This window comes from Carettochelys insculpta, chromosome 6 (genome assembly GCF_033958435.1).
Source record: "Carettochelys insculpta isolate YL-2023 chromosome 6, ASM3395843v1, whole genome shotgun sequence".
NCBI lineage: Eukaryota > Metazoa > Chordata > Testudines > Carettochelyidae > Carettochelys > Carettochelys insculpta.
Window position 1 is genome coordinate 114,037,418 of NC_134142.1, and position 27,230 is coordinate 114,064,647.

The 27,230-nt window shown below is 44.1% G+C and overlaps 1 protein-coding gene across 2 annotated transcripts in view; it reads left to right on the forward strand.

Moving 5' to 3' along the window:
• Window positions 1–20,149, forward strand: part of DEAF1 (DEAF1 transcription factor) — a 46,762-nt gene extending 26,613 nt beyond the window's left edge. For both annotated transcript variants that reach the window (XM_074997876.1, XM_074997877.1), the window contains 4 exons: window positions 1,049–1,299; window positions 12,806–12,871; window positions 15,160–15,249; window positions 16,660–20,149. In XM_074997876.1, coding sequence (XP_074853977.1) covers window positions 1,049–1,299; window positions 12,806–12,871; window positions 15,160–15,249; window positions 16,660–16,764 — 512 coding nt within the window. In that variant the 3' untranslated portion in view covers window positions 16,765–20,149. The remainder of the gene's footprint in view (window positions 1–1,048; window positions 1,300–12,805; window positions 12,872–15,159; window positions 15,250–16,659) is intronic.
• The last annotated feature ends 7,081 nt before the right edge of the window (window positions 20,150–27,230 follow it).

The window sequence follows — 27,230 nt, forward strand, 5'->3', positions numbered from 1 at the left end:
CTCCTACCAATGTAAACTGAGCATTTTTGAAAATCAGACCTTGGTTAAAACAAAAAAGCAGTAAAGCAGCACTTTAAAGAGTCTTCAAAGTGCTGTTTTACTGCTTTTTTGTTTCGATAGTATATAGACTAGCATGGCTTTCTCTCTGCTACTGGACCTTGGTTAGATACTTATATATGAATGTAAGTGATTAACCTTTAGTATGCTCCTATTCTGAACATTCTGGCTACAGTGCAGGTCTGCCTGTCTCATCGCACCTTTATCCTCCTCCATAAGGTTTCTAGAATATTTGTGACACGTTCCAATAATCAGAATTTCATCCCTCAAAGAGCTTTTCAGTATATTAAGGGTGCTGTGTAATTGTGGCCAGGGATTTTTCTCAGAATTATGTTGCAGAGTTATGTTCTGGAATGATTTAAAACAAAAAAATAAAAAATGTTTCCAGCCTCATGCTTGTGAAGCAACCCTCTGAAATGCGAATCAGATGTAAATGAACACAGTTTGACCTCTTGAGTTTTGCAGGCAGCCTTAAACAGTAGCTATGAGTGTGAACTGCCTCCACAGAGCTTGATCAGAATATGTAGCTATCTGTGAAACCCAAAGATGACAAATGTCAACCTTAACTGTTTTGTTGCTGATCATTGTAGCAGAAACAGCCAATTGATTTAGTTCTCCGAGAGCTCCAATTTGTCTTCCATGCCTACCTAATTTCCAAAAACCTCAGTTGTCCACTTGACTGCATTATGCTTCACTAGAGTTGCACTGTAGCTAATTCCTCCCCCCCAGCAATAAGTCATAGTCTTTCAGGACCCCTTTGTCACAATGAGTTAAGTTTTTCAAAAGCATATGTTCTTCAGCCCTTAAGTTTGAAAGCTCCCTAAGGGATCACTCCACACATTTCTGTCATGGTCTTTTGGGTGGCTTGATTATATGTGTTTAACTGGGTTTTGATTAAATTGAATTGAACATTTGAGATATGGAAAGAAGCATCTTGTGGAGTTGAAACCCTTCGATCTTGTGTAATTTGTTTTGCTTTCTTAATATTCAGTGTTGACGTCCCTTCCTGCCCTGGCTGTGCCACCCACTACCCCCATGAAAGCCATATCCCCCTCAGTGGTGAACGGCCTAGAGATGACAGAGCAACGGAGCTGGCTGTACCTGGAGGAGATGGTCAACTCCTTACTCAACACAGCCCAACAACTGAAGACCCTGATTGAACAGGCTAAACAAGCCAGCTCCTCCTTCCGGGAGGCTGCTGTTACTCAAGCGAAAATCCAAGCCGACGTGGAGAGGAAAGAGGTAACAAAGCTGGAAGAGACAACATTGCTCGAGCCTGTGTTATCTTTGTTCCCAACTACTAAGTGAGCAAAGTGCTAGCTTGCTCAGCGTCCCCCATGGTTGGAATGAAAGACTGACTAATGAGCATAGTCTCAGAAATCCCAAGTCGTGTTCATCACCCTGAAGGATCCTCATAACTTCTGTTGAAGTCACTCAGCTACTCATGTCTTGTGGTGAGGGAAAAGGGCACGCTGGGATTCTAAATAGCAGAGGATGCTATAGTAATAGTTTAAGCTCTGTAGGTTGGGGGTCACAAATCCTGAGCCCTGGTGTCAAGGAATCAGGTGGTGTCTAGGAAGGGGATGCTTCAAAGACACTACTCAAACTGCTGACTTCCTGCTAGTGGAGCGAGGGATGGGGCAGCCACATGTTACTAAGTAAAGTTTAGCAGGGGGAGATTAGGTGGGATAAAATGTTTATTTGGCAAATTGTTATTTTATTTATTGCTAAATATCAAAGCCTGACTAGCATCTGTTATTATGGCTACAACTTCTGATACTGTCACAGCCATTGCTGACTCTAGCCCCGTGGATCTCCCAGGGAAGAGTGTAGAGAGAATCCATGAAAGATGATATTTGACAGAACTTCAGTGCTGGAGCTAAGAGCTAGCAGGACAATCTTGGTAGGATTTTAGTTACTTTAGTAAAATTGACGTGTTTTTCTCCCATGAAACACACTAACAATGGAAGAATTAATTCTCCATTGCATTCTTCCTGGTGTGCCTTTTTACATCAGTTCACAGTGGCTGTCAAATGCAATTTTTCTGATTTAGCACCCAGGTTATGCAGGTGGAGGGGAATATACCAGGTCTGAAGCATTGGAGAATCTGACCAACAGGTCTTTGAGGAGACAGTTGATTGCAGGCATAGATGATTTTTATTATTTCATAATTTGTTGCTTGCTTGTTTGTTTTTTCCCTTCTCTGGTTCGTGCCCTGTCTTCTCTCAGGCTCCCAGATGAAGAAGGGTGGTTGGGGCTCCCTTTAGCAGCCCATTGATGCTACTCTTGTTTTCTATGAAAGCATCTCTGATGGCAGTACAGACTGCTATCCTCCTACCAGGGCCAAGTTGTCCCATTTCACTTGGCTGCTTCTATTCTCTGCTGGCACAGGAAGTGAGGGATCAAATTCAGCTGCTGCATGGCAGTTAAGAGCCCTAATTAATGGGGCAACTGTTGTGAGCCCAACAAAACAAAACAAAACAGCAGTACTGTAGCACTTGAAAGACTAAGAAAATGATCTATTTGGTGAGCCTGAGAGCCTGTGAGGGAGACTGACTTTTTCTCAGTAACACACATCCCCATCTGTACTATCTCTAGCTGTCATTTTTGTAATATGTCATTGGTACGTGTGCTGCTGAGTGGCACAGTAGTCCTCTGAGAAATTGCATAGGTGATGTGGTCATTTGTACTGAACCTTAATAACAGTTGTAAAACTTTGACTTTTGAGCCTGCACAGATTGCTTTACCCAATCAGAATAAAAATACTAATCTGCTATTGGGTCTGTTTAACATACCAGCTAATAATATTTAGAATCAGTGGTTCCAGGTTTGTCTCTTAATTAGCTTTTAAGAAATGGTCTTCTGGAAAAAAATCAGTGACAAGGTGGAGTAGGTAATACCTTTTACTGACCAACTTCTGTTAGTGAAATAGACAAGCTTTTGAGCTTACACAGAGCTCTTCCTCAGACCCAGGGATGGCACTGAGAGTGTCACAGCTAAATACAAATAAAAGGAGTTAATGTTGTGAGACATCAAAGTGTGCTGTTAATACCTCTTCAATCATGGGACAAAGGAGGGTCAGAGGGCTACAGATTGTTGTAATGAGCCATAAATCCACTGTCGTTATTAAGTTCGTGATTTTTAGTTTCTGATAGAACCAACTGCAACAACTTCTGGAAAAAATGAAAACCTGCAAAAAAGTGTAATAAATGAATGTGGACTTATTGGTAAATGTTTTTAAGCAAAACAAGTGTGGATTAATTTTATGTAACCATTACTTATTATTTATATTTAATTTTGTGATTTTCACTATAGGGAAGAGTGCAGGGTGCACGAGCAGGGATCATAACAAAGGCATTTATTTTACTTACTTTCAAACAGGTGGTTTTTTCCACTTTTAATTTTGTTGGCCAAACACTGTCTGGATGTAACAATCTTGAAAGCCAGTTGAACTAATTTGTAACACAAGAATCTTTTCTATCTGAAGTCATCTTTGATACTTAAGAATAATCTGTATGTGGAAGGGGAGGATCTTGTCGTTATTGTTCCATCGGAAGTAATTGCTACTCTGAATATTCAGATCTCCATGGATTAGTATAGAACAAGAGCTTTATTTTCTAAATAGCTAATTTATTTTTTCCATGAATCAGCCAAGAGTAAAGAGAGTCCATTCTGTAGCAGTATGCGAATTGGGTACAGCAAAGTGCTTTTCCTACGTTCAGAGAATCCTTAGGGGTTAATGTGGACAAATCAGAAGAGGCTTTCATCAGTTTTTGTTAACAAAAATGCTGAATGCAGTTGCTATCTTACCTCTGTTCAGGATCACCATTGGTTTTATGCAGGGTCTCTTTGCAATGCCGTGTTTTTACATATTTTCAAATGAAAGATCTTCTCATTAAATAAGAAATTCAGAGCAAGCCCTAATTAGAGATGAAACCAGAACAGAGCAATAGAGTCAGATCATCCTGTAATGTGGAATTAGCACATTTCAGGATTAAAGAAAAAAATCTGTTTTATTGGAAACAGCCTGCTTCTACTAATAGGTGGTTCAGTAACAAGCTTTGTTGCTACAGCTATTAATACAAGCTTGCAGAACTGTTGCTCAGTATGGTGACATGACACTCATTTTGGCATTTGACACCTTATATGTAATGCGTAGCTTAGTTGATGTATACATTTACTGGCAGGAGAAGAAAGAAAACTGGAAAGCTTGTCTGCATATTATCTTTGGTTTATTCTTTTTAGATAGTGATAAATTATGAAGCATTTTTGAGATGCTGATCATGTGTAACGCACAGATATCACCAGTAAAGACTGACTAATCCTTAAATATTGCAAATGATCCTTGCAGTTTCCAAATTACAGCAGTTTCATTAGTGTCACTGAAGTGAAGCAAGTTTTGCCTTGTACAATAAAATGGTATTTACCTTTCCTGTGTAGAGCTCTGTAGAATTCATAACCATGTGAAAGGTAGACTTCCAGTCATCTTAGACTGAAAGAAAGATTTATGCTGGGTATAAATCTTCTTTATTACTTGACCATTGAATGAAACAACGTGTAGTAAAATGATTGACATAGATTTTCATTCTGATATTCTGTACTGATATTGCTGTCTGGTGACAGTTCACTTGAGTCACTGGGCTGCATTTTAAAAAAATACTTGAAAGGGGTGGTGGTTGCAGAAAGAGAATTTTTGGAAAAGGGGACTTAATAAATGTAGCAAATAAAAATATATTAAACACTGTGTCATTGAAATTGATGAAAGCCAGCCAAACAGACTTGAGATTGCAGTTTGTTCCTTAAATGATCCATTGTGTCTAAATTGGGCAGGAGTGTTAGATCACTGGCTATACTTATTAACCTGTGAAAATCTCTAGGCACAAATAGTTTGAGTCAATGTATGGATTTAAGGCTGGACTGTAGAGCTTTTAGAAACAAAATTCAGCCAGATGCAGTAATTGAATATATATGTAGACAACACATGTTCACATTTTTAAAAGGAATATTTTAAAATACTTTCCTGTATCATGTATCTTCCAAATCCTATGTTCAAATGTATGTTTGTCTTAGACCACTGATACCATCATAGATCTCATGCTCATAGCACGGAAATGCTCCAGTTTAGATGTTTGTGAAGCTGTCAGCTACAAGTTGAATCCCTCTTGTCTGGCACTCTCTTGTCCAGAAACATTAATATCTGGCATGATTTTATTTAGCTGGACAAGAAAGTGCCAGACTAGAGAGTGTGACCAAGTTTTCTGTGATCCCATAAAGTTTGTATACGGACACCAGTCGTGACTCTCAGTGTTCTGTGCTGTTATGTAGCTGTATTTTACTCCTAAATGTCTTCTAAGAGTCCAGTAAGCAATGGAAGTTATTGGCAATGCTGCTAGACATTATTGACCTCCCATGGTCCAGCAAATTCTCTTGTTTGGTACTGGTCAGCTCGTGAAGTTGCCAGACTAGAGAGGTTCAGTTTTATTACAGTGTAAATGTAGGATCACAGACTCCAAATGTGTAAGCCAAACATCTCAAACATTTTCTTTCAAGATATAATTTTTTAAGTGTACGTATATATTCAGGGACTAATTTTGATTGTCTTTTTCGTTGATACAAATGTGCTTAAGGAGCTGGGTTTTGTGAGTAAAGTACAGCCCTGGGAGTGTATTCCAGGTTCTATTTCCAACTCTGCCACAAATATCTTATGTGACACTTAACCTCGCTGTGTCTTAATTTCCTCATTGATCAAATAACAATAGTACTTACTTCACAGAGGTTTGGTGAAGTCTTAGCAAGTGTTTGAAAAGTTTTGAGAGATCTCTGCATGGAAGGCACTATAGTACAAAATATTAATCCAGGTCATTTCCAACCATTTTTTATCATATCCCACCTCAACACTGTTTTTTTCTCTTTTTCTAAGCTTGAAGCATCCCCCCTTTACAATAGCAAGAAGGATACTGCCACCTGCTGTTGCTAAAGTGTTTTTGTTCAGGACATTCCTGTTTCATCAAAATGCATGTCAAATGGTACTATAAGAAGACACCTTATCTTTTACAATGAAGGGACCCTGCATGCCAGATCATAACTCTGCTCACTCAGATTTGGCTCAGCCATCCTATCATCATGCCAGTCAGGAAGGGCCAGTGCCATTATGCCTCCAGCCCCTCTTCGTGCATCCCTGCTGAGTTCAGGTTCTCAAAGGAGGGGGAAGTAGAGGCCTTTTGGCCTTTATTTCCTGGACTCATGTCTGTGCCCCCTCGAAAGTCTGTTGTTTCCCTCCCTGGGCTGACAGGCAATATATAAATCATACATGTTTTTAAATCATCCTTTAAATCACTTTTAAATCATTTCTCATAGCAGTTTTTAAAGCTGAAAGATAATATCCCATCATTTATTGTAGCGACCACCTTGGAGCAGTTGGAGTTGTAGTGGAACTGTCTCAGTTTGCACACAGGGTAGTTGTGCATCAGTGCTACAAATAGTTAGGATATGTTGTCAGTCTATTAGAACCGTTGCAGATGTTCTGTAATGGGGTGTTAATGACCCAGGACATTGATATGTAGTGTTTATCATGTCTGAGTTGCAAAGTTTAAATAAATCTCCAGTATTTTAAAACTATAATGAAACCAGCGTTAAAAGCCACTTTGGATTATGCATCATCCAAAAGATTTTCTGAACTCAGAGACTACCTCTGTGCTCTGTCTGCAATCAGAAGCTTCCTAGCGCTAGTCCCAGATATTGGACTGACATCCATTGAAAAGGTTTGGACCTCAGTGCCTATAAGATACAACCAGTATATGTGAACATTTGGTGTGCATGAATCTGACACTTTAGTTCTGTGTACTGCTGTTTGTTGCCACTTGGAAGCACCAGACATTGTTTACATGCGGTTGGCTTAGTGTAAGTGATGGACAGACCTGTGTTTTGGCTAAGAGCGATCTCTTACACATTAAAGGCTTTTCTTTTTTATGAACTATTGGTATTTCATGTGTTGTGTAACAATGGACATATCTCAGTATTTGTGTTTTAACAATAAAATATTTGTTGGTGTCCAGGAAGTATGATCTAATATTCTTGCTTTCTAGGCAAGTAAAATTTTCAGCCATCCTTATTGAAAGACCTTTAAAAGACCACATTTGATTGGTCACTGAATTCTGGTTTCAATTCTTCTTTTTGTTTGAGTAATGGTGGGGGATATTTTGCATTTAAAGGTTAAGGATGCTCAGCTTTTCACAGAAAGTACTTAGTATCTTTCAGGATAAGCCCAAAATAAATGGATAAAAGGCATGACTTTACACAAAGTCCCAAATGCCTACAAAAATAATATTTTTAGAGTTGGTTAAGCCATTATTTAGTTGAAGCAAGTTTTAGAGAACTCGTAAATCCACCAAAAATCCTTTCCTATATTCTGTGTAAAATGAATACTGTTTAAGCCAATAAAAAACCTAAGACTCTAAGCCAAAATGTGCTTATAAAATATCATTCCTCTCTGAATTAATATAGAAAACAATAGAAAAAGTCCCATCCCTTCAATGAAACAGTGCTGGAGGGGGTGCTCGTTTTAAGGACACAACTGAAGATCAGATTATTTAACAGCTGGCTTTCTGAATTGTTTTCCCAGAAAGATTTAAACAGTTCAGGGCAGGAGGGCATGAAATTAAATTAAAAAAGATCAGGCGTTTAAGGGATCCAGCTGGACACAGAGCATAGTTAGTAATATGGATTTTGCTGCATAGCACAGCAGTAGGCCCAGTGCAGGTCAGTGGTTCTCCAAACTTTTCTGGAAACCCTACTGTAAGAGAGAGGGTGTCTCTTGTGGTTCAGTTCACCACCCAGTTCCCCTTTGCTTGGGTCTGAAGTGTCTCAGTATGTGCAGTTTGCTGATGATCTGTGGCCCATAACTGGTGGACTCCTGACTCAAATAAATAAAATGGAGGTGAAAAAAATTCATTTGCATTTTCCAGGAAGGCATGGGGGCTGGGAGAGTGCTGGGTGTATGAGAGCTGTGCTCCCTGGTGGCTGTCTTGTCACTGAAAATTAGGTGGGGAAGAAGTCTCAGCTGTAGAGCTCACAGCCTGTGGCAGCTCCCTGGAACTAGAATTCATTGGCTGTCCACATTGTGCATCAGTGTATGTGAACTAGTGGTTCTCAATTTTTTTTTTCCCCAAACCATTTGAAAATTGCGAGGGTCTTGGTAGACCACTTGATGATCTTACTGAATGTTGTTTGTACCATTAGCTAAGTATTGCAAAGCTCTTTGTATAAAAGAACTATATAAAAAAACATAATTAACTTTTTTGTTCTATAAATAAAACCACACAACTCATATTTTAAAATCAGTAGTCTGTGGCAGTCACCGAGCTGGGCTGGGAAAGAGGGGGCCTCTCCCTGGCAGCCACAGCCTGGGAGCTGGAGAAGGTAGCCTCTTTATCCAGCAGCCATAGCCCTGCACATCCTAAATTCCCCCACCCTATCTTCTAACCCCACTGCACCCCCACTGCCTTCTGTTCACCCCTCAGCTCCACTCCCAAGGCCACCACCTCATCTTACAAATATGTTTTCTCCAGGGTCCAGGCACCTTACCAGTGGAGTCAGGCACACACCTTAGAGGGAGCTACCAGCAGAACACGTGAATGGAGCTCACAGAACACTATTTGAGAATTTTTGGCATAGACCATTGCTGAGGGGTTTATTGTGACTGATTGGTGTTATGCCCATGTGTGCATGTATTGGAGGGGAATATTTAACAATTTAATGTCCTGCGCTTAATTGCTGTCATACAGACCTGAGCACTGAGTACCAAAAACAAACCAAAAACTCCTCAACCCCACTTTCAGAAACAGTGTGGCCTATTCCCACACTTCATGCTACCTTGTAGGTATTATTATAGGTACTTTGCCTTGCACATGTTACTAGAAGGTCAGTTTTAACCTTCCTGGAAGAACATAGTGTTTCCTCACAGCATGATTCATTGCCTCTCCTGCACAGACAAGTTTGTGGTAAGGCAGCCAAAGAACAAATGCTAGTTAGAATGTAGAAGTCAGATCCAGATTCCCAGCTGGTGTAAATTGTCAGTTCCAGTCTGTCTCAAGACTTAAGGTTACCCTTTGCACAGGAAAAGTCATTCTGCTTAAAACTGGCACCACATAGAAAAAAATCTCAAAGTAGCAATTATTGTTACTGTTCCAGATTGTCTTTAGCTTGGGCAAAATTTTGGCATCAAATTCTAAGACAGGAAATTGTATTTACTAAATTCTGCTGCAACTATGGCTTTGTTTGTTTGTGTCTAAGCAGTACTGAAGTGTTAAAGATTCTGTGCATGGTACTTTGAATTCTACACAGATAGATTGAATGTCTTCATTTAGTAAAGCTGGAGCAAAACCAAGCTGCTTGCTATAAGGAGTGAGATATTTCTGTTATTCGTCACCTCCCAAGATTTCCTTAATTTGATTCCATGTCAGGGTGACTTAAGGATTTCCAAGGTTGTGGTTTCACAGGTACATAAATGCCTTGCTGCCAGGTCACAAAGATGATCTGAAATTAAGCCCTTAATCTTTTTTAAACATTGGGACCTACTCTCAGATAAACCTACTTTTCTTTACAGTGTGATAACGTGTTTTTACCCCTTCTACTGAGATTTAACTCTGGGTCAGCACTGAATATAATTTGCTTTCTCTCCTTCTTTATGTTAGCTAATTACAATTTCTCATCAGTGTCTACTGTTGGGCCCACGGGGCAGGGTGTTTACGGGGAGGGTAAGCGCATTTACTGTATTCAGGCTGTGTCTATATTCACTGGAAGATCGACGGTCAATCTTCCAGGGGTTCAATTTAGTGCACCTAGTGGGACTGCACTAAACCAAAATATCAGGGTATTGCTGTCGAACCCAGTACTCCCGGCAGTCATGAGGAGTAAAGAGAGACTCCATGACGGTTTCTCCCATTGACCTCATGCTTTGTAGACAGCAGCAAAAATCAATTTTAGATACATCGACTCCAGTCTCCTGTTGTAGACCTGGCCTCAGAGACTGAAAAAACTGAAAGTACTCTGACACAAACCCAGTGCCAACTGCTTTGGGACAGGTTGCTTGTAGTAAGCCAAGGAGTGGGAGACAGGCAGATGGATGGCTCCAACACTGCATCTCGGAAAAACCAAGTTATAGACCTGGCCTAAGTTTTAAAAAAATCCAGTTTTTCTAGTCTGTCTTGGCCAAATGTGTCTACTTGGTGGTTAGTGTGATGATTATAGTAAATCCAGATGACTTTGTATGCATGCTCTTTGAATTGGTTAGATTGGCATTTAGTTCTCCTAGGGTAGCTGAACTGCAATGGATCCTTTACTTCTGTTTTTATATTTCTGGGGGACTGGATAGCACAGCTAGTGTAGTTTCTAAAAGATCTGAAACATTTTGTCTGTTTTTGTTTTTTTTCCCCCCGTTCTCATTTAGGGGTTATTCCATTCCTCCAGAATCTACTTGGTTTCTCTAGATATAGCTGCACTGCAGTAAAAAACGTGTGACACAGCTTCAGCCAGGTCACTTGGTACTAGTTAGTTTGGCTGAGCCATGCGGGTAAAAATTGCAGTGCACTTTCAGGCTCTGGCTAGAGCTCAGTCATTGAGACCCTCCCCCACATGGAGTATCAAAGCCCAGGTTTCAGCCCAAGGCCAAATGTTTATACTGCAGTTTTTAGCCCTGAAGCCCCAGCCCTGAGTTCAAGTCACTTGCCCTGGCTCTGGGACTCAGTGCTACAGGATTCTATTGCAGGGAAGATGTGGGTGCTTTATGGTCTAAGGGAATCTTGGTTCAAGTTAGTAGTCATGAAATGCCTGTAACTGTGTGCCATAGTTACCTCCACTGCTTCTGGTCAGTGTTGTGTTTGTTACAATTCCGTTTGAGCTAGATGTTTGTGTTTCGGAGAGTTCACGCCTCCGAGTACTTCACTGAGCCAACCTGACCTCCAGTTTAGACATGTTAGGAGAATCCTTTCATCAGCTTAGCTACTGCCGCTTGGGGAGGTCAGTTATCTACATTGATGAAAGAACCTTCCCATCATGGGAAGCACGTACACCATGTAGTGCACCCCTAGGGAAGATGTGCCCTCAGCCAGCAGTTAATGGATGAGTTCTTGTTTGTGTCGAGAGAAGAAGTTGGGATTGCTTGAACTTTGCCTTTAGTTGACAGTTACATGAGCAGAAAACCAGCATGTTGAAATGTTATGCTTATTAGACACACATGGGATATTTTCAGAGGGAAAAGGGAATACAATACACTGCAGTATTTTGAGATTACAATATCAAAGCAGTTAGCTTATGCTTACATAGACACAGAGATGCTCTCTCTCTCTCGATCTCTCTCTCCTGCCAATGATGGGAAGTCACCAATCTATTGCTCATATCAACCTGGTGGCCAAACAGGCCAAATGTGAGAGGGGAACCAGGTTTGTTTTGGCCTGGACTGAGGTTTCAGTCAGTGGTAATGGCAGGATGAACCTGGACCTTATGGGAAAAGAGTCCTCCTTTTATAATGTTTTCTCTTTGTCATGGTCAGTGCATGCTGTTATCCTAGTGGATGTTTGTTATTTCAGGTTGTCCTTCTTGTTCCTTATCTTTTCATGTTGCCATGGTAAGCTGGTTCTAGTCATGCCTTCCCTTAGGGTCCTGGGTTGTGAGTCTGCCCTCTTTTGATATGCAGCAATCTCTGGAGCCTTCTCCTGGGCTGTTGGGCCCTCCCTCTACCATCTGGCCCAGTGATGGCCTTCATACTTATCTCCTACACATTCCTCACTCACACACATAACAAATCATTCCTTCTTTTTTATTATACTGTATTACAATAACTACTTCGGGACTAAGAACCATATAATGATCATAAGGATTTAAGTCTATTTCTACCTCAAAATGGTTGTCAGAATACACGACGTAGCTTAGAATGTTTTATATATATGTGTGTGTGTGCAGTATTTTTTAGCGATGGTACAACCTGGGACACCATACTGGCACCTTGGCAATCCCAGCAGGGATCCCTAGCCGACTCGGGGGCGGAGCCCTGCTGGCAGCTCCAGCCCCAAGGACCTGGATGTGGCTGGGGTACCCCGGCACACCAGGGCTGGGAGCCAGCCGGGGCTCTGCCAGCAGCTCCAGTCCCGGGGCCCCGACTGGGGGCAGGGGTCCCAGCAGCTCTGAGTTGGAGAGCCCTGGTGGCAGCCCCAGCCATGGAAACCCTGGTGTGGGGGAAGGGGCAGGGAGGCAGCTGCATAGTGTCTCTTCTTTATTTACTTTAAAAAACAAACAAAAAGCTGTCTGTCTCTGTGTGTGTGTGTGTGTGTGTGTGTGTGTGTGTGTGCACGCGCACACGCATGCACGCACGTATATAGTGCTTTTTTTGAGGAGCCAGTACTCAGTTGCCTCCCCACTCCCCTCCCCAGCCAATCCCATGGGTGGGACTGCTGAGGTGCCAGTACTGAGTACTGGCAAGTACTGGCACAAAAGAAGTACTTCATACAGGCTCTGTTGTTTACCATGAGTGGACCCCTCCATGACAGCTTCTTGTAAAGAGTGGTGATGGTTCATTCAGAAGACCACATCCAGTGGCACCACAGAACGAGCTCAAGTAATGGTATCTTTACTATTTATATTACCATGGCGCCTAGATACACTAAACATTCGATATAAGCAGCTCCATGTGCTGCACCACCTCACATCCATGATCCATGTGCCAAGTAATGTTCCAATGTCTGTTTCATTGCAGCAATATCAAAACCAGTTATATCAGCAAACGGAAGATGTCGATGGTAAAACAGAAATCATCATCAAGGTAAGAACAAAGCTGCTGTTTCACCCTTTAAATCCCACCTGGAAATGCCACATGCTTTAGGAGTGCTCTTCAGGCATTTACTGGCTTCTTTGTCCTTTCTCTGCTAAAGATACAGGGCTCGTTCTCACACATGCTGTGATTTGTGGTACAACAAAACACACCAGGGAACTTGCATGCATCATCTGGGTCCCCATGGCTGTACAGCACCATGGAGTGCAGTGAGTGTTTGCATAGCCATCTGCATCAAGTGTATTTAATCTCTAAAGCAGTGCTTTTTTTGTGCTGGTACTTGCTGCTATTGAGTACCAGAATCTCAGCAGCCCCAGCCAGGGGATTGGCTGAGGAAGTGGGGCAGGGAGCTGGCTGAGTACTGGCACCTTTTTTTTTAAAAAAAAACAAAAATGGCACTGCTCTGGAATATCTGGTCTTGTCCTCTAGCACACAGAAGAATATGAAGAATATCAAGCTAGATGTACCAGCAATATGATCTGGCAAATCCTGTGTTCCATTAACATAGCTTTCTGTGTTCACAAGTCTCATGACACCATTGTGTGCTGGCCAGACAGGCTAACCTGAGTCCCTTCTGAGTTGTGTTTGTGTAGCAGGTATTGCTAGAGAAGAAGAGAAACTGTCCTTACATATCTCTGCATTCTGGGCAGTTTTGGAAGCAGAGCTTTGAGCTGGGATTCAAACTAGATCTCTTTATTCAAAGGACGTAGCAATGTCTCTGGATATCTCAGTGGGACTCTCAGAACTGTGTATGAAATGATATTTAGTAGTATCTCATAGGAGTGTGAGGTACTGAATGACTTTGCTGAGCATCACTGGTGATGAGTTCACATGAGTGGGAGCTGGAAGTCTCTCCTTGATTTTTGTGCATTTATGTCCAAACATTAACGCTATCTGAATATAGTTTTGTTGCACTGGCTTTATTTCTAGGTATGCAGATCAGATGCAAACAGACAGTGTGAATGAGCGGAGTGTTAATAGGAACTAGGATGTTAAATCAGTTGTGCCTGAAACAGAGAGGAGACAGCTGAACTAAATATTGCTTGTGTTAATGTTGCCTCTGTGTGACAATATATTCACAGCCAAGAACGACTTCCTGTGATGGCATTACACCATTGCAACTTGCTAATGACATGTCAGTAATTTGATGAGTTGGAAACTGAATGAGCTATAAGAAATGTGCCCTGGCTGCCCTGGTTAAATGATGTGCCCAACTAAACATACAGCTTTTTCATTTTTAATTGGATTTTTATTGAGATAGGGATAAAGTAATAAACACAAGGCATAGTGACTCCGAGGTTCTGCCTCTATGCTTCTAAAATAATCTGTTTTCCTTTGCTTCTCTTTCCTGGTAGGAAATTGCTATTTTGGTCATATCAGCAGCTATGTTCTTTTTGATCAATACAGCGAGGAAGGCTGAAATTCAGTTCTCGTTTGTCTTCATGTGTCTATATGCTGCTTCTCATTTAGTACATAATGGTCCATGTCTGTAGGACCCCTCCTCCTCTTGTGGAAATCAGGGAAAATTAAGCCAGCTATTCAAACGTCCATGCACACCTTTCTCTTACAGTCAGAATCACCAATAAACTGGCACAAAGGAGCTAAGTGCATTGGTAAAATGAAGGTTTTTCTTATGTATCTTTCATGAAAATTGGGGAGCCCAGCTGGGGGTTAGAGTATGTATGTGTGTGAAGACTCCATTAAAGCAATGCATACTTAAAACTAACCTAGAGCGAATTTAGATGATGTTGCCTCTTCCAAGCCTTTTTAAGTACCTGATCCATTCAGAGTACCTGATCAATTCTTTTTAAACCCTGGATGAATCTGAATGAGGCAGAAAGGTTAAACTTCTGCCTATAGAGAGCTGTAAAGAGCTTGTTGGTGGATTATGAACAAGTTCTATATACTATGTACCTCCTTTTTCTGCTTGTGTCTTCAAGTACATCAACTCAGTGTAAGTCAAACGGTGGCAAGAACCTCTTAGGTTCCTCTAGTCACCTCAGGGTGGCTAGTTTCCCCCAATGTCCCAGGTTCTGCTTCATGGCTTTGAGTTGCTCTTTGGTTTTCAGGAAAGCAGAAGGATGGAGTACTGGGAAATTGATGTGCTGGCTCAGAATTATGTTGCATTTTGAAATGACTTACCACAAGACAGCCAGGAGAATGGATTTCCAGAACTGTTGCCTGAGACCAATGTGCCTTTTCCTGTGCATTGCTAGGAAAGCCTGCTGTGTTGAAAGCATCTAGCTTTCTCTTATCCCCTTTGCCTTTCATTTTTGCAGCAGTCCTGTGTAAACTGTGGTCGGGAGGCAATGAACGAGTGCACCGGTTGCCATAAAGTCAATTACTGCTCAACTTTCTGCCAGCGGAAGGTAATGGATTCTTTATAAGTCACAGATAATATGACGTAAAGGCAGTCGGCATATCTGGCAAAACCGATGCATGCGTGTACTGAATACCCCCAAATAAGCCAGGTAAAGAGGTCTGGCCAGCATAGTTGTATGAGTGAGTTATTTTCTAATGGGAATCTACAGATTGCAGACACAACAGATCCCTGGCTGCTGTTCCCAGAGTAACCTCAGCAGGTACTCAGCATTACACCCATGACTGAGAACATACAGGCTGCCTGTACGAGTGTGGTCATTCTTGTTGTCGGAGCTTATTCAGCATTTTTTAGGTTATTCAGGTATTTTCTGCTTGTCATCCCAAGAGTCTGCTGCATCTTCTGAGTTGGCGGTCATATTTTTTTGAAAGTCAAACTTACCACTAGGACATGCGTAGCGTGTTCCAGGGCTGAGCTGTAGTGCTTGTGACATCACCAGCAGAGAGCACGCTAGGGCACTATGCCAAGTGACCCTGCCAATCAGAGGTATGCTGCAGGAGAGATGAGGAGGAGACCATTTTCACTGAACAATAAAGTTCTTCTGTTTTAGGTGCCTCAGTTATCTGTAGTGCAGAAACCAAACGTTGCTTTAAAAAGAGATTGGGTAGTTCATTGTGACATCCCTCATCATGCAGTCCCTAAAAACAAGGAAATCACGCACACAACACGTTTCCACTGACTGTTAGACTCTGCGTTGTCATTAGGACTCTCCTCCCAACACCAGCTGATAAAGGAAATACACCCACACAGCACGTTCATCCTCCGTATGGTGTAACGCACAAGCTTCACTGCAACCTCCTGCACACTAAGGCACACTGGATGCACTTAACTTGCACCCATGTGTCACTCACGTGTTCTATGACGTTGCTGGCATCCTGCTGTTTGTATTATATGGAGCAGGTTTTCTGAGATGTGCAATTCAGTGGTCAAAGGGAACTGCCAAGGTAAAATGAAAATTGCGGGAAGGCCCAAAACAGGTCCTGGTCACCTCACCACATGAGCTATTGGGAGCATGAGGCTGTGGGGGTTGCATTTTTCTAATAGATAACATATTTTGTTTATTTTTACCCTGTTGTGTGAAGTGTGGGGCATGTGTCCCACAATGACCTGCTATCAGAGGCAGGTTTCTCTCTGTCAGGGAAGAAGTCTGAGTGTCTCGGAGTTAACAACATGGGGTAGAGAGATTGGGGAGACTATGGACTGGAATTGCTGCAAGGCATAGTGAGGCTTGGGGAAGCCAGGCTGAGACCTGCATGCTTGCAGGCTGGCTGCTGGTATCAGGGCTTCTAGCAGCATCACACTGAGGTTTGGGTTTGGGGTTTTGTTTTTGCTCTTTAGCTATATCCACTGTCTCTTGATGCTGTCTTTTTTCACATTCTCTCTGCATGCTCCTTTGCAGGATTGGAAAGATCACCAGCATATGTGTGGTCAGTCAGCAACAGTCACAGTGCAAGCGGATGAGGTGCATGTCACAGACAGCGTCATGGAGAAAGTTGCAGTGTGAAAAATCTACTTCACTGAAATTCTAGGAAGGACAAAGGGGAGGTGCTTGGCTGGACCAGCAAGCTGGATGGGAGCTCATATTGTTGGTGGTCTGGAATGTGAACTCTTCTCATCGTAAGCTCATCTTATGAAGATGCTTAAGCACTTTTTTGCTGGCCTACCCAAAATCTTAGCAAAGCAGACACTAACGATGCGTAGTCTGGGAAGAGTCCCTAGACTTTACTGATCAGGATGCCACCCTCAATTTAAGGAACTTTGGACTGTCAAGTAAAACTTGCAAGACTTTATAATCCACAAAGGAGGGGGTTCGGTGTTAGAGCCCTCTCTCTTGAGAATGAAAGTTAAGATGTGCCAGTGTTCCATTCCACCTCATGCAACCCTACCTCTCATTTGAAAAAAGTGTTCCTTCATTTGTTTAATTTAATTGTCTTTAAAAGCATATCTCATAAAATTGCATTCTGTCATTAGAAGCCCTTTTTCTCATTCATTTTTCCCCAGGGCAAAGTTTTACATACTGGAAATTCTGCACGTGTATAGAAACACAAGATGTCATGTCATTACACAAAATACAGTGAAATCATGAAAGTGCATTACTGCAATAGTCCTCTTACACCAAATGTATTAGCTGGAGCATTGTTAACCAGAAAGCATGGGCCTGCTTTGCTCAGCACAGTAAGGATCAAGGCACTTATGTTTCTGAGCTGCCTTTTTGCAGCAACTGCCTTGCCAAAATCGGATCTGCACCTGAGCCAACATATGAGTATGAAATGGTTTCATTCTTGGCATTAGTGTGTTGACACTGGGCCTTTGCTATAGCTATTAAAACAAAATGCTGACACTTTAAGTGAAGTAAGAGCCTACAAAAGTGGCTAATTTGGCTAGATACCTTAACAAGGCAAGTTAGCAAGTAACTTAGATTTGCCAGGCCAGGTATCCTCAAGGTCCCTTTTAAGAGAAATACACTGAGCTGAGACTTGCTCCCAACCCATGAAAAACTCTTCCTCCATGCTCTCTTTGACTTAGGCATGAAATCTGCTACTGATGTGCCTTAGCCATTGTTTCAGTTCACTTCACGTGAACTAATGCCACTCACCATGGGGCCCATGTCCTAGCTTAAAATTTAAGTACAGTCCCAGTTGATAGACTGACAAGTGGGCAGCAGTGAGGGGACTGACACAAAAACTGTTTGATGAAATTCCACAAGCTGTTATGCAGGAGGTCAGACTAAAAGATCATGACAGCCCCTTATTGTAAGGGTAAACTAGAATTTGTTCTGGGAAGGGGGAATTGGTTTGTGATATCTCACGCTGTACCATTTGGTCTCACACATGGTCTCTCCTCACTAAGACTGCTTCTGCCAGTAACAGTACCAACAAGAACTGGATGGTGTGGAAAATAGTTTTGATGGAACATGAAACCTTTTCCCCTAGGCAGAGGATTGAAATCTAGCACAAGTTGGTGGTAATGATTCAGTCTCTGTCTAGTGACTGGTGTTCTGTGTGAAGAGTTACTGATCTCACTTCAGATCATAGTGGGGCAAGGGAAACATTCTGTGACTTCACATAGGTAATTTGAGTACATGCAGCGTGGCTTGGTTCATTCCTTTCCATAACTTAAGCAAAGTACTTGTTTCCCATCCTTCTTGGGTGGGTCCCCATCCACTTAACAAAGCTAGGCGGCAGAACTTTTGTTGAGCTACTTCTTAGTTCACCAGAAACAAAGTTATAGCTTCAAGTTAATAAAGTTCTTGATCAAGGTATTGTTTATTCTGCCAGAAAAAGACAAAATGCAACCATGCATTTCCATGGAATCTCACACCAGAACATAGGAGAGAAGCCTGGGGTTAGCTTGAAGGTTAGCAGGAAGTTTAGCTTGGAAGAGCAATTTTGAGTGTTTAATATAGCGAACTGGACATGCACTTTGCTTTTCATGTTTGTTTATTTTTTTTAACTCCTCTTATGTTAATTATCTTGGAAGGGGCTTTATCCACCACCAGACAGAGAGAGAGAGAAATAGTTCCATTCTGCTGCAGTTTTAGGAACAGAGCCCTCTGTGATTTACAGAGGAATACAACCGTGTAAGGAACTGCAAACTGGCCTTGCAACAAGATGTGCCAAGGCACTTCTAAAAGCTACACTGGATATAGGCAATTGTGTCATCAGTTAATAACAATGTAGGAGTCGCCATGTTAGAGAAGCCCAAGTCCCAATAAATGGCCAGTGTCTGAGTCACCAGAAGACATAAGGAAATCCCATCCTGTGCCTGTTTGCATATGTATATTTCTGACACAAAGTAAATGTTTGGTGCTGATAATTTGGTACTAAAGATCCTGTAGCACTGTCTTTTCAGAGCCCTGCTGTTCCCCAGCTAGTCCACTCAGAAAATTACTGGCTGGTTTGGTTTGTTGGTTTGCGTGGGCAGGAATTAAAACTTAGCTGGCAATGCCTGATCAAACCATGTTGATCAGTTCCAAAGGTAGTCAGAAGACCCAACAGCCTTCAGCAAACCATTTGTTTTTCTTAATTTCCTCGCCAAAAACTCAAATTTTCTGCAGAAGAAAAGGTCTAAAAATGACCATTGAGATCAGCTCTAGCATTTTCCCTAAATTTCTTGTGCAGCTTAATTTGGAAATGGTGTTTTTCTGCACTTCCTACCCTAAGCTATTGCTACATGAAATGAAATAAAAGGGAGACTCAACGTTTTCAGAAGGAGCAGAAATGAGGTTTGGCTTATACTCTCTAGTCTTCTAAAGTACTTTGGCATCCTTAACACTTTGTGTACATTTCTATCAAAGCTATTATTAGACCACATCTTCAGGCCCCACTCAGGCCTTAGCTTAATAGGAGTGCTTTCCGAAGAAGGACTGTAGCCACAACGAAGCACTAACAGCCCCCATTTCAAGGCAAGAAACATTATTTGAGCCAAGAACAGTCTAAATCAAATGGTAGCTTACCTGAGCTGCAAATTGTTGAATTTCAGTTTTTTTGGTCAGCTGATTTGAAAGACTAGTGGCTTCGGTCTATCAATTTCCCTTCCTGACATGCCTTTCCTTTGGCATGGGAGGAATGCCAGGGCCAATAACTGTGTCTGTGAATCTCTGACCTTCATCTGATGGAGATTAAAGATGGTTCACTTTAAAGAGATTAAAAGGGAGAATTTAGCATTGGTGGGAATTGCAATTTTCTGTTCCCATCAGGTTTCTCATGATGGGTCTGAGACTCTGGCCTTTATCAGACGGGGACTAAAATTCCAGCTTATTCACATATGATACGCGACTGGCAGATAATTATAATATGCTGGAGAATAAATACGGCCTGCCAGTGCAGCACTACTGGAGCAGTGGGCAATGCATGATGATTTGTGTGTATAAGTAACTAGAAGATTTACCCGGCATTGTGCTGGTCCTTAACTCAATTAAATTTTGTATTTTGGATAATAAAATGACAATGGACGTGCTTCATTTAAATCATTGTTTTGGGTGGGGCTGGGGATGAAGGGTTCAGTATGCAAGCTGCCCCAGGGACCCCCAGCCCTCTCACTGCAGCTTGAGGTCAGTCGAGAAGAGCCTTGTGAGGTGGTCAGTTAGAGAGTGGCTGGGAACCCAGCTCTCAAGGCAGAGCCAGCAGCAGCACATGAATAAGGGCGGGGGTGGTATGGAATGGTATTACCACCCTTGCTTCTGCAATGTTGTCTGCAGAGCTGGGACCTTGGTCAGCAGCTGCCACTGTCCAGTTCTTAAGGCAGCAGTGCAGAAGTAAGGGTGGGATGGGATTGTCACCCTTGTTTGTGTGCTGCTGCTGGCAGGGTGCCGCCTTCCCAGCTGGGTGCCTGGCTGACAGCCACCTCTCACCCCTGGCTCTGCAGGAAGCATCACAGAAACGAGGTTGACAATACCGCGACCCTCGTAAAATAACTGTGATGACCCCCTCCTGCCCTACAATTCCCTTTTGAGTTAGGACTCCCGATTTGGGAAACATTGGCCTCCCTATCAGAGAGGTAGCTGTGTTAGTCTGTATCTTCAAAAACAACAAGAAGTCCTGAGTCACCTTGTAAACTAACAGATATTTTGGAGAATAAGGTTTTGGGGGCAGCAAAGACCCGTTTCGTCGGATGCATTTGCCAAAAAGTGCTACTGGACTGCTTTTTTTGTTTTGCTAGTGTAGAGAATAGCACGGCTATCTCTCTGTTACTATGCTTACCAATAGTAACAGGGAAGGAGTCGTGTTATTCTATATACTATCAAACCAAAAGCTCACCTAATAAATTATTTTGCTAGTCTTTAAAGTGCTACTTGAGTGCTTTTTTTGTTTTGATACCCTTAAAAAGTTTGTGGATGATACGATACAGAGTTGTGAGGGGTTGTAAGTGCTTTGGAGGATAGGATTAGCGTTCAAAATGATCTGGACAAACTGAAGAAATGGTCTGAGGCAAATAGGAGGAAAGCCAATAAGAGTAATGGTAAAGTACTCCACCTAGGAAGGAACAGTCAGTATCAAGCCTACACAGTGGGAAATGACTGCCTAAGAAGGGGTATGGTGGAAAGGAGTCTAGGGAACGTAGTGGCCCACAAGCTAAATAGGGGTCAGCAGTGTAACTCTGGCAGGGGGGACCCATCAGGCTGGGACGTATTAACAGACGTAGTGTAAGCATGCAACAATAAGTAATTCTGCACTGATTGGCCCTGACCTGAAGTACTGGGTCAAGTTCTGAGCACTACATTTCAGTAAAGATGTGGACAAATTGGAGAAGGTTCAGAGAAGAGTAACAAAAAATTACTGCCAGTCCAGAAAAACATGAGCTGTGAAGGAAGCCTGACAGAACTGGTTTTGTTTGGTCTGGGAAAGAGCTGCCGGTGAGGGACCATAACAGCTTCTACGTATCTAAAAGGTTATTACAAGAAGGGAGAAAAATTATTCTCCTAAACCACTGATGATAGGACAAGAGACAGGAGGTTTAAAGTGCAACAAGGGTGATTTAGGCTGCACAGTAGGGACAAGCTTCCTGTTAGGGTGGGTAAACACTGGAATAAATTGCTTAGGGAAGCTGGAGATTTTTTTTAAAGCCTGGACGAAGGCCCAGTTGGGATGAGCTAGATCAGTAGTGCCCAAACTTTTCAGCATCATGCCCCACCCCTTTGGATTTTTTTGAGACACCCTCACCCCACCCCCGACCCCTCTTCTTTACCATCATCCAACTGTCCTTTAACAAAAAATTCAATTTATAATTTAAAATAAACACAAAACTTGATATAAAATATTTTTTTAAATTAAAAATAAGCCCAAAGAGTTTTTCTTGGTCTCTTATGGGTGCCTGGTGCTGACCCAGCTGCCTGAGCCCCTGGCCAGCCTCCAGAGCGGGCCATGCTAGCCACCCACCCACCTGAGACCTATGGTGCCCAAGCTGCCTGCCTCAGCCATGAGCCAGCAGGGCCAGCCACCCGCCCACCAGCCGCCGGGCCAGCCACCCAAGCTCCACCCTGCCCGGCCAGCTGACCACGTGCCAACCTGAGCTGCCCCCTGCCAACCTGAGCTGCCCCTAAGACCCATGCTACTGGGGCTAGCTGGCCACCCATCAGTCCGAGCCCCTCCTACAAAGCCAGGCACCACCACATCTCATTCTTGCCCCATCCCCATCTCCATCTCGGCTGACACCCCCCCACCCCCCACCCGCCCGCCCCAGTTTGGAAAGCATGGGCTAGATGGTGCTCTGTGGGATGCACAGCATGCCTTGCTGAACGTTTTCTGGAACTCTTGTAGCAGAGACTGAAGGCCTCCTGGCCAGCGGTTGTGGGCTTGCGCACGTGGATGAGGTCTGCTACCAGCATTAGCTGTGCGTAATGACACCTGCCTTGTTGGGGAGGCTGCCAGCAGAACAAGTGTGTCGCTCAATGTGCTAATGACAGCAGCCTCTTTGCCCAGAATGAGAGGCTGAGAGCATAAATGCTGAGGCTGGTGTTAGTGTGCCAGCCCATGACCAAGTGAGCCAAACTTGCCCCAGCGGACTTACGAGAGGCGCAGCTGGGTGGGCGTGCCCCTGCTGTGCACTAGGAAGTCGGCTTGTGGCACAGTGGCCATCTGCAGCCACAGCTGTGTAAGCACTTAACCAGGCCCCCCCCCCCAGTCACAGACACTGCTTCCTTTGCCCAACTGTCTCCCATCACCCCCCCCCCCCCCCCGCCCCGCCCCGGGGCAGGGCGCACTCGCTGGCTGGGCCACAAGACAAATTCCTGGCAGTGTGGCGGCACAACCATCTCAGTAAGACACAGACATTAGTTGGGGGGGGGGGGCATCATGATCAAGGGGTAGCAGGTCAGGGCTGGGCTGGCTGTGGTGCTGGATATGGGGTGAACAGAAACAAGCTTAGCTAGGGAAGGTGATGTAGCTGAGTTGGGGTGGGGGGGGCGGACTATGTAAGTGTCTCTCTGTGGAAGGTAATGGCTGTAATCACCAAAAAGTCCATTTGTACAAAGTTTCTTTTTCATTACGGCTGACCCGGGGCGGGTTGGCGGGGGGGGGGGGGGGCCTGAGTTCCAGCTGGCACTTCACTTTGCAAATGTGAGGTATTGGTTCGGTTTATCATGCAGTGTTGGTCAAGCTTGCACCTGCAGAATCAGTTTGCTGACTTTTAAACATGAACGAAAAAAATGAGGCTTGTGCCCTTCCTTCTGGTGCTTAGGAGGGCCAAGCAAGCCTGAAAGCCCTGCTTTATGATGAAGAAAACAAAAGCTTGCATTTTGTACACAAGCACCTGCTCCCATATGCCATTGGGGAATTCCCATTAAGCTTTCCTCCTGAGGGGACCTGCTGTGCCACTGCTTGTTCAGATGACCAGCGCTAGCGCGCCTCTGAGTATAGCAAAGGCTTTCTGCCCAGTGAGTTACACTTGGGGAGCTGCTTAATTCACGTCAGAGTGCTGGGCCAGGCATTGAGCTAGGCTGCTGCTTTTAGTAAGTCTAACACTTTAATGCCTATTAAGGTCACTGCCTAATTAGCACTATCAGAAAGGGAAGGAAGCCTTAAGGGCTCAGTGCTCCTAGCCCCTTCCCTTAAGATGTGGCTGTACCCACTGACTCTCCAAGCCTCTCCAGCAAAGACAGAGGAGACCAGCTATACTAGGCCTAACAGTTACAGTGTGTAAAAACACACTGTTCATGGCCTGGCAGGGTTGGGCTATGCCTAGTGCAAGCTGTTACACAAAAACGAGCCCGCTGGTTTGCTGCCAAGCCTGGCTCTCTGCACAGATGACGGCTAATTGGAAAGGAGCTTTGGCTAGCCTGCAAATTGGCTTTCTTGCCCTACTTGCCCAGCCCCCCCCCCCCCCCCCCCCCCAGCGCGTGTTATCCAGGACGCAGCAAGGGCCAACTTAGTGAGTTTGCCTATTTCAGGAGCTCTTTAGAGGGACTGGAACAGCTGAAAAAAAAAAATCCAGCAGCGAGCATTCAGGGGAAATGAACATCTGGCTTCTACTGAAACACAGCGTGATTAACAGCTGCAGATGCAACAGCTTGATGGCCACACCTCTCACAAGCAGTGGGGTGTGTTTATTGCTTTATGGCATTTCAGCGTCATGATCCTAATGCTCTGCATTTATAATCTACACGCGCCCTCCACCCCATCCTATCCAGTGTCATAACAAGGACTCACCACCCTGCATACCTGGAGAAATCAAGGCATAGGTACCTGTGGCCCAAATTTCAGTGGTGTGGAACACCTGAGGCTCCTATTGAGTTCAAAGGACAACATGGGCTGCTCTGCACCCCAACCGCTCAGGCCATACCAAGGGACAGCTCACGCTACATCAGCGCCAGAGCGCCTACCCTGGCGTAGCTGTTTGCAAGGCCACACTTTCCTGATGCTGCAATATGTGGGTTTGGGTAGCAGCTGAGGTTGCTCTTTTCCCTCTGGTTCAAACAGAGACTTAACTCCCCCAAAAGCCTTGAGTAACATTGGCTGACCTGGTGCCAGCTCTTGCCCAGGCTTTAAGCCTCAACTGAGTACTGGAAACCGCATTGCTGAAAACCAGGCTATTTCATCTGTGTGAGCCTAGCTCCAAGAGGGCGTGGATCATGACAGTGTAGTCAGCCTTTGCTATGCTTCTAAGTTGCTGCATACTTTGCAATAAGGTTAGCACGTGCCACAAGGTACTTGTTTTTGCTTTGTAACCGCAAAGACGTTTGCCCTGAACTTGCACACCCAGGGAGGAGTATTGAAGGCTGAGCAAACCTAAATGGGCCATTGTCAATTGGCCCTTCACACTCCTGGATGGGCTACATGCAGAAGGACTCCTTCTGCTAGTGTGAGGTCAGGAACAAGGCAAGCCCACTAGTCGGCAAGGAACTTTTTCCTTTTGTGTGTTGCTGTTTGGACTCTCACAGGGCTGGGGCTGCAAAACCAAAACAGAGCCCTCCCCCGCCCCCAGTTAACCTGGTTTAGCCCTAAAAGATGCAGCGCTGACCGATCACTACCACAGACAAACTCATTTGTATGGTCTCAGAGGGGGAGCCATGTTCGTCTGTCACTACACAAACAAGCCATCCCACAGCAAAAGAATTTTACCACATGATGACCGAGGAAGCCATCTGACTTGGAATTCGTTTGCAAGTTTGATACATTTAACCTTGGCCTTAACAGGGCTCACCACTTTCTTATGCATTACAAAGGGCAAATTCCCCTCCTTTACAATTCACAGCAATGGGCCACATCCTAATGACAGGTCAGGCTCCCCCCCCCGCCCCCACTGCCAACTCCCCTCCCTGCTGTATAAACACTGGAGTCTTTTTTCCTTCTACTTCACTCATTTGAGGAAGTGGGTGTTATTCACTAAAGCTCATGAACTAATCAACTTGTTAGTCTCTAAGGTGCTACAAGGCTGCTTGTTATTTGCATATATATTTCTCCCATCTTTAACCTATCAGTAATTCTCATTTAGCTAAGAAATCTCTAGTTTATCACAGGACTGGCTACAGGCATAGGCTTTGGCCTGAGAGCAGAGCAGAGTTGACCCAGGGACCTTGGGAACTGGGTGTAACCCATTTTTGTGCGCATTCATATATAGCAACCAGCTCTTACTAATGCCAGTTTGCCTAGGTGACAAAACAGTCTAGGAAGCACAAGGGGACGGTCTGAGTTCATGACAAGGCTGTTCCAGTGCTTCGGGCGGTCACACTTGTTACTGGGTTGACAAAAATCTAATTCTAGAGCATGCTGTCCATGTAGGGGTCTCTGCCTTGCTTCTCGAGAGGCTGCCCTGAGGTTGGCACTCTCAGGCATGAGGCAGGCAATGCGACACCCTAGGCTCATGACCACGCTCTGCTGCCCCAGAGCTGGCTGGCGGGACGCTGATCGGATGGCTGCTGGGTGCACCAAAGCAGTTAGTTTCACAGGTGGTTAAGAATCTGCCCTGGAGGTCTAGCACAGGGCAGGGGAGCCAGAGTAGCTGAGAAGCTGGGCCGGGGCAGGATTTCTCTGGGAGCAGCAGCTCTGTCCCTGCTGAGTGAGGATAGCATGCTGCCTGCTCTGCCCTTGGCCAGGTCCAAGTCAGGGGCCCTGAATACATGTGGCAGGGGAGCAAGGAGTGCTCAGGTGGTGCTTGGTCAGAATGGTTTAATCCAGATTAAAATATTCTCTCTTGTGCTCTTCACTGTGGTGTCTAACAGGAGAACGTGTGTTTTCAGATAGTCTCACCGAGTCTCCTGCTCTGCACATCTTTCTCCCCCCCGAAGTCCTGCTGCAGCAGCGCTCCCATCGTTCGCTTTATACTCACACCCACTTCCCTGCTCAGCTTGCCCCAGGGAGCGCCGTGAGGCCAGTGCACTTTAAGGGCTATCTAACCAGACACTGGGGTAGCCATCAAAGCAAAGAGGAAATAATTATATGTTCCTCCCAGTTGTCTTCCGAGAAGTGTATATATCAGTCTCAAGCCTTCCTTTGAAGTGCCAGGCAGTGGCTAATGGAAGTGCCAGGCTACAGGCCAGCTTTGGGCTGTTTAAACTCTCTGCTCTGGCCACTTCCTCATCTTTACACTGCTAACTAACCAGAGACTCAATTTTTATCCTCTTGTACGAAGAAGTTAGAATCATAGTTTTGGAAGAGCCCTCGGGAGGTCATTGAGTCCAATCCCCTGCTCAAAGCAGGACCAATCCCAATGAAATCATCCCAGTCAGGACTTTATCCAGCTGGGACTTAAAACCACTAGGGATGGAGATTTCCCCACCTCTCTAAGTAACACATTCCAGTGCTCCACCACACTTCTGGTGAAATAGTTTTTCTTAATATCCAACCTAGCTCTCTCCCAAGTTCACCAGGCCCTGGGTGCTAAACTCCCTGGACAATTCTGCCCAGGATGGGGCACACTGTTTTGCTTTTGGACGTGAAGCCCCTTCCCCACCAGCATGGAAAAAGTGCACCACACGGGAATGTAGCAATAAATCAAACTTTAATGACCTGTACAAAAAGAAAGTCACATGGG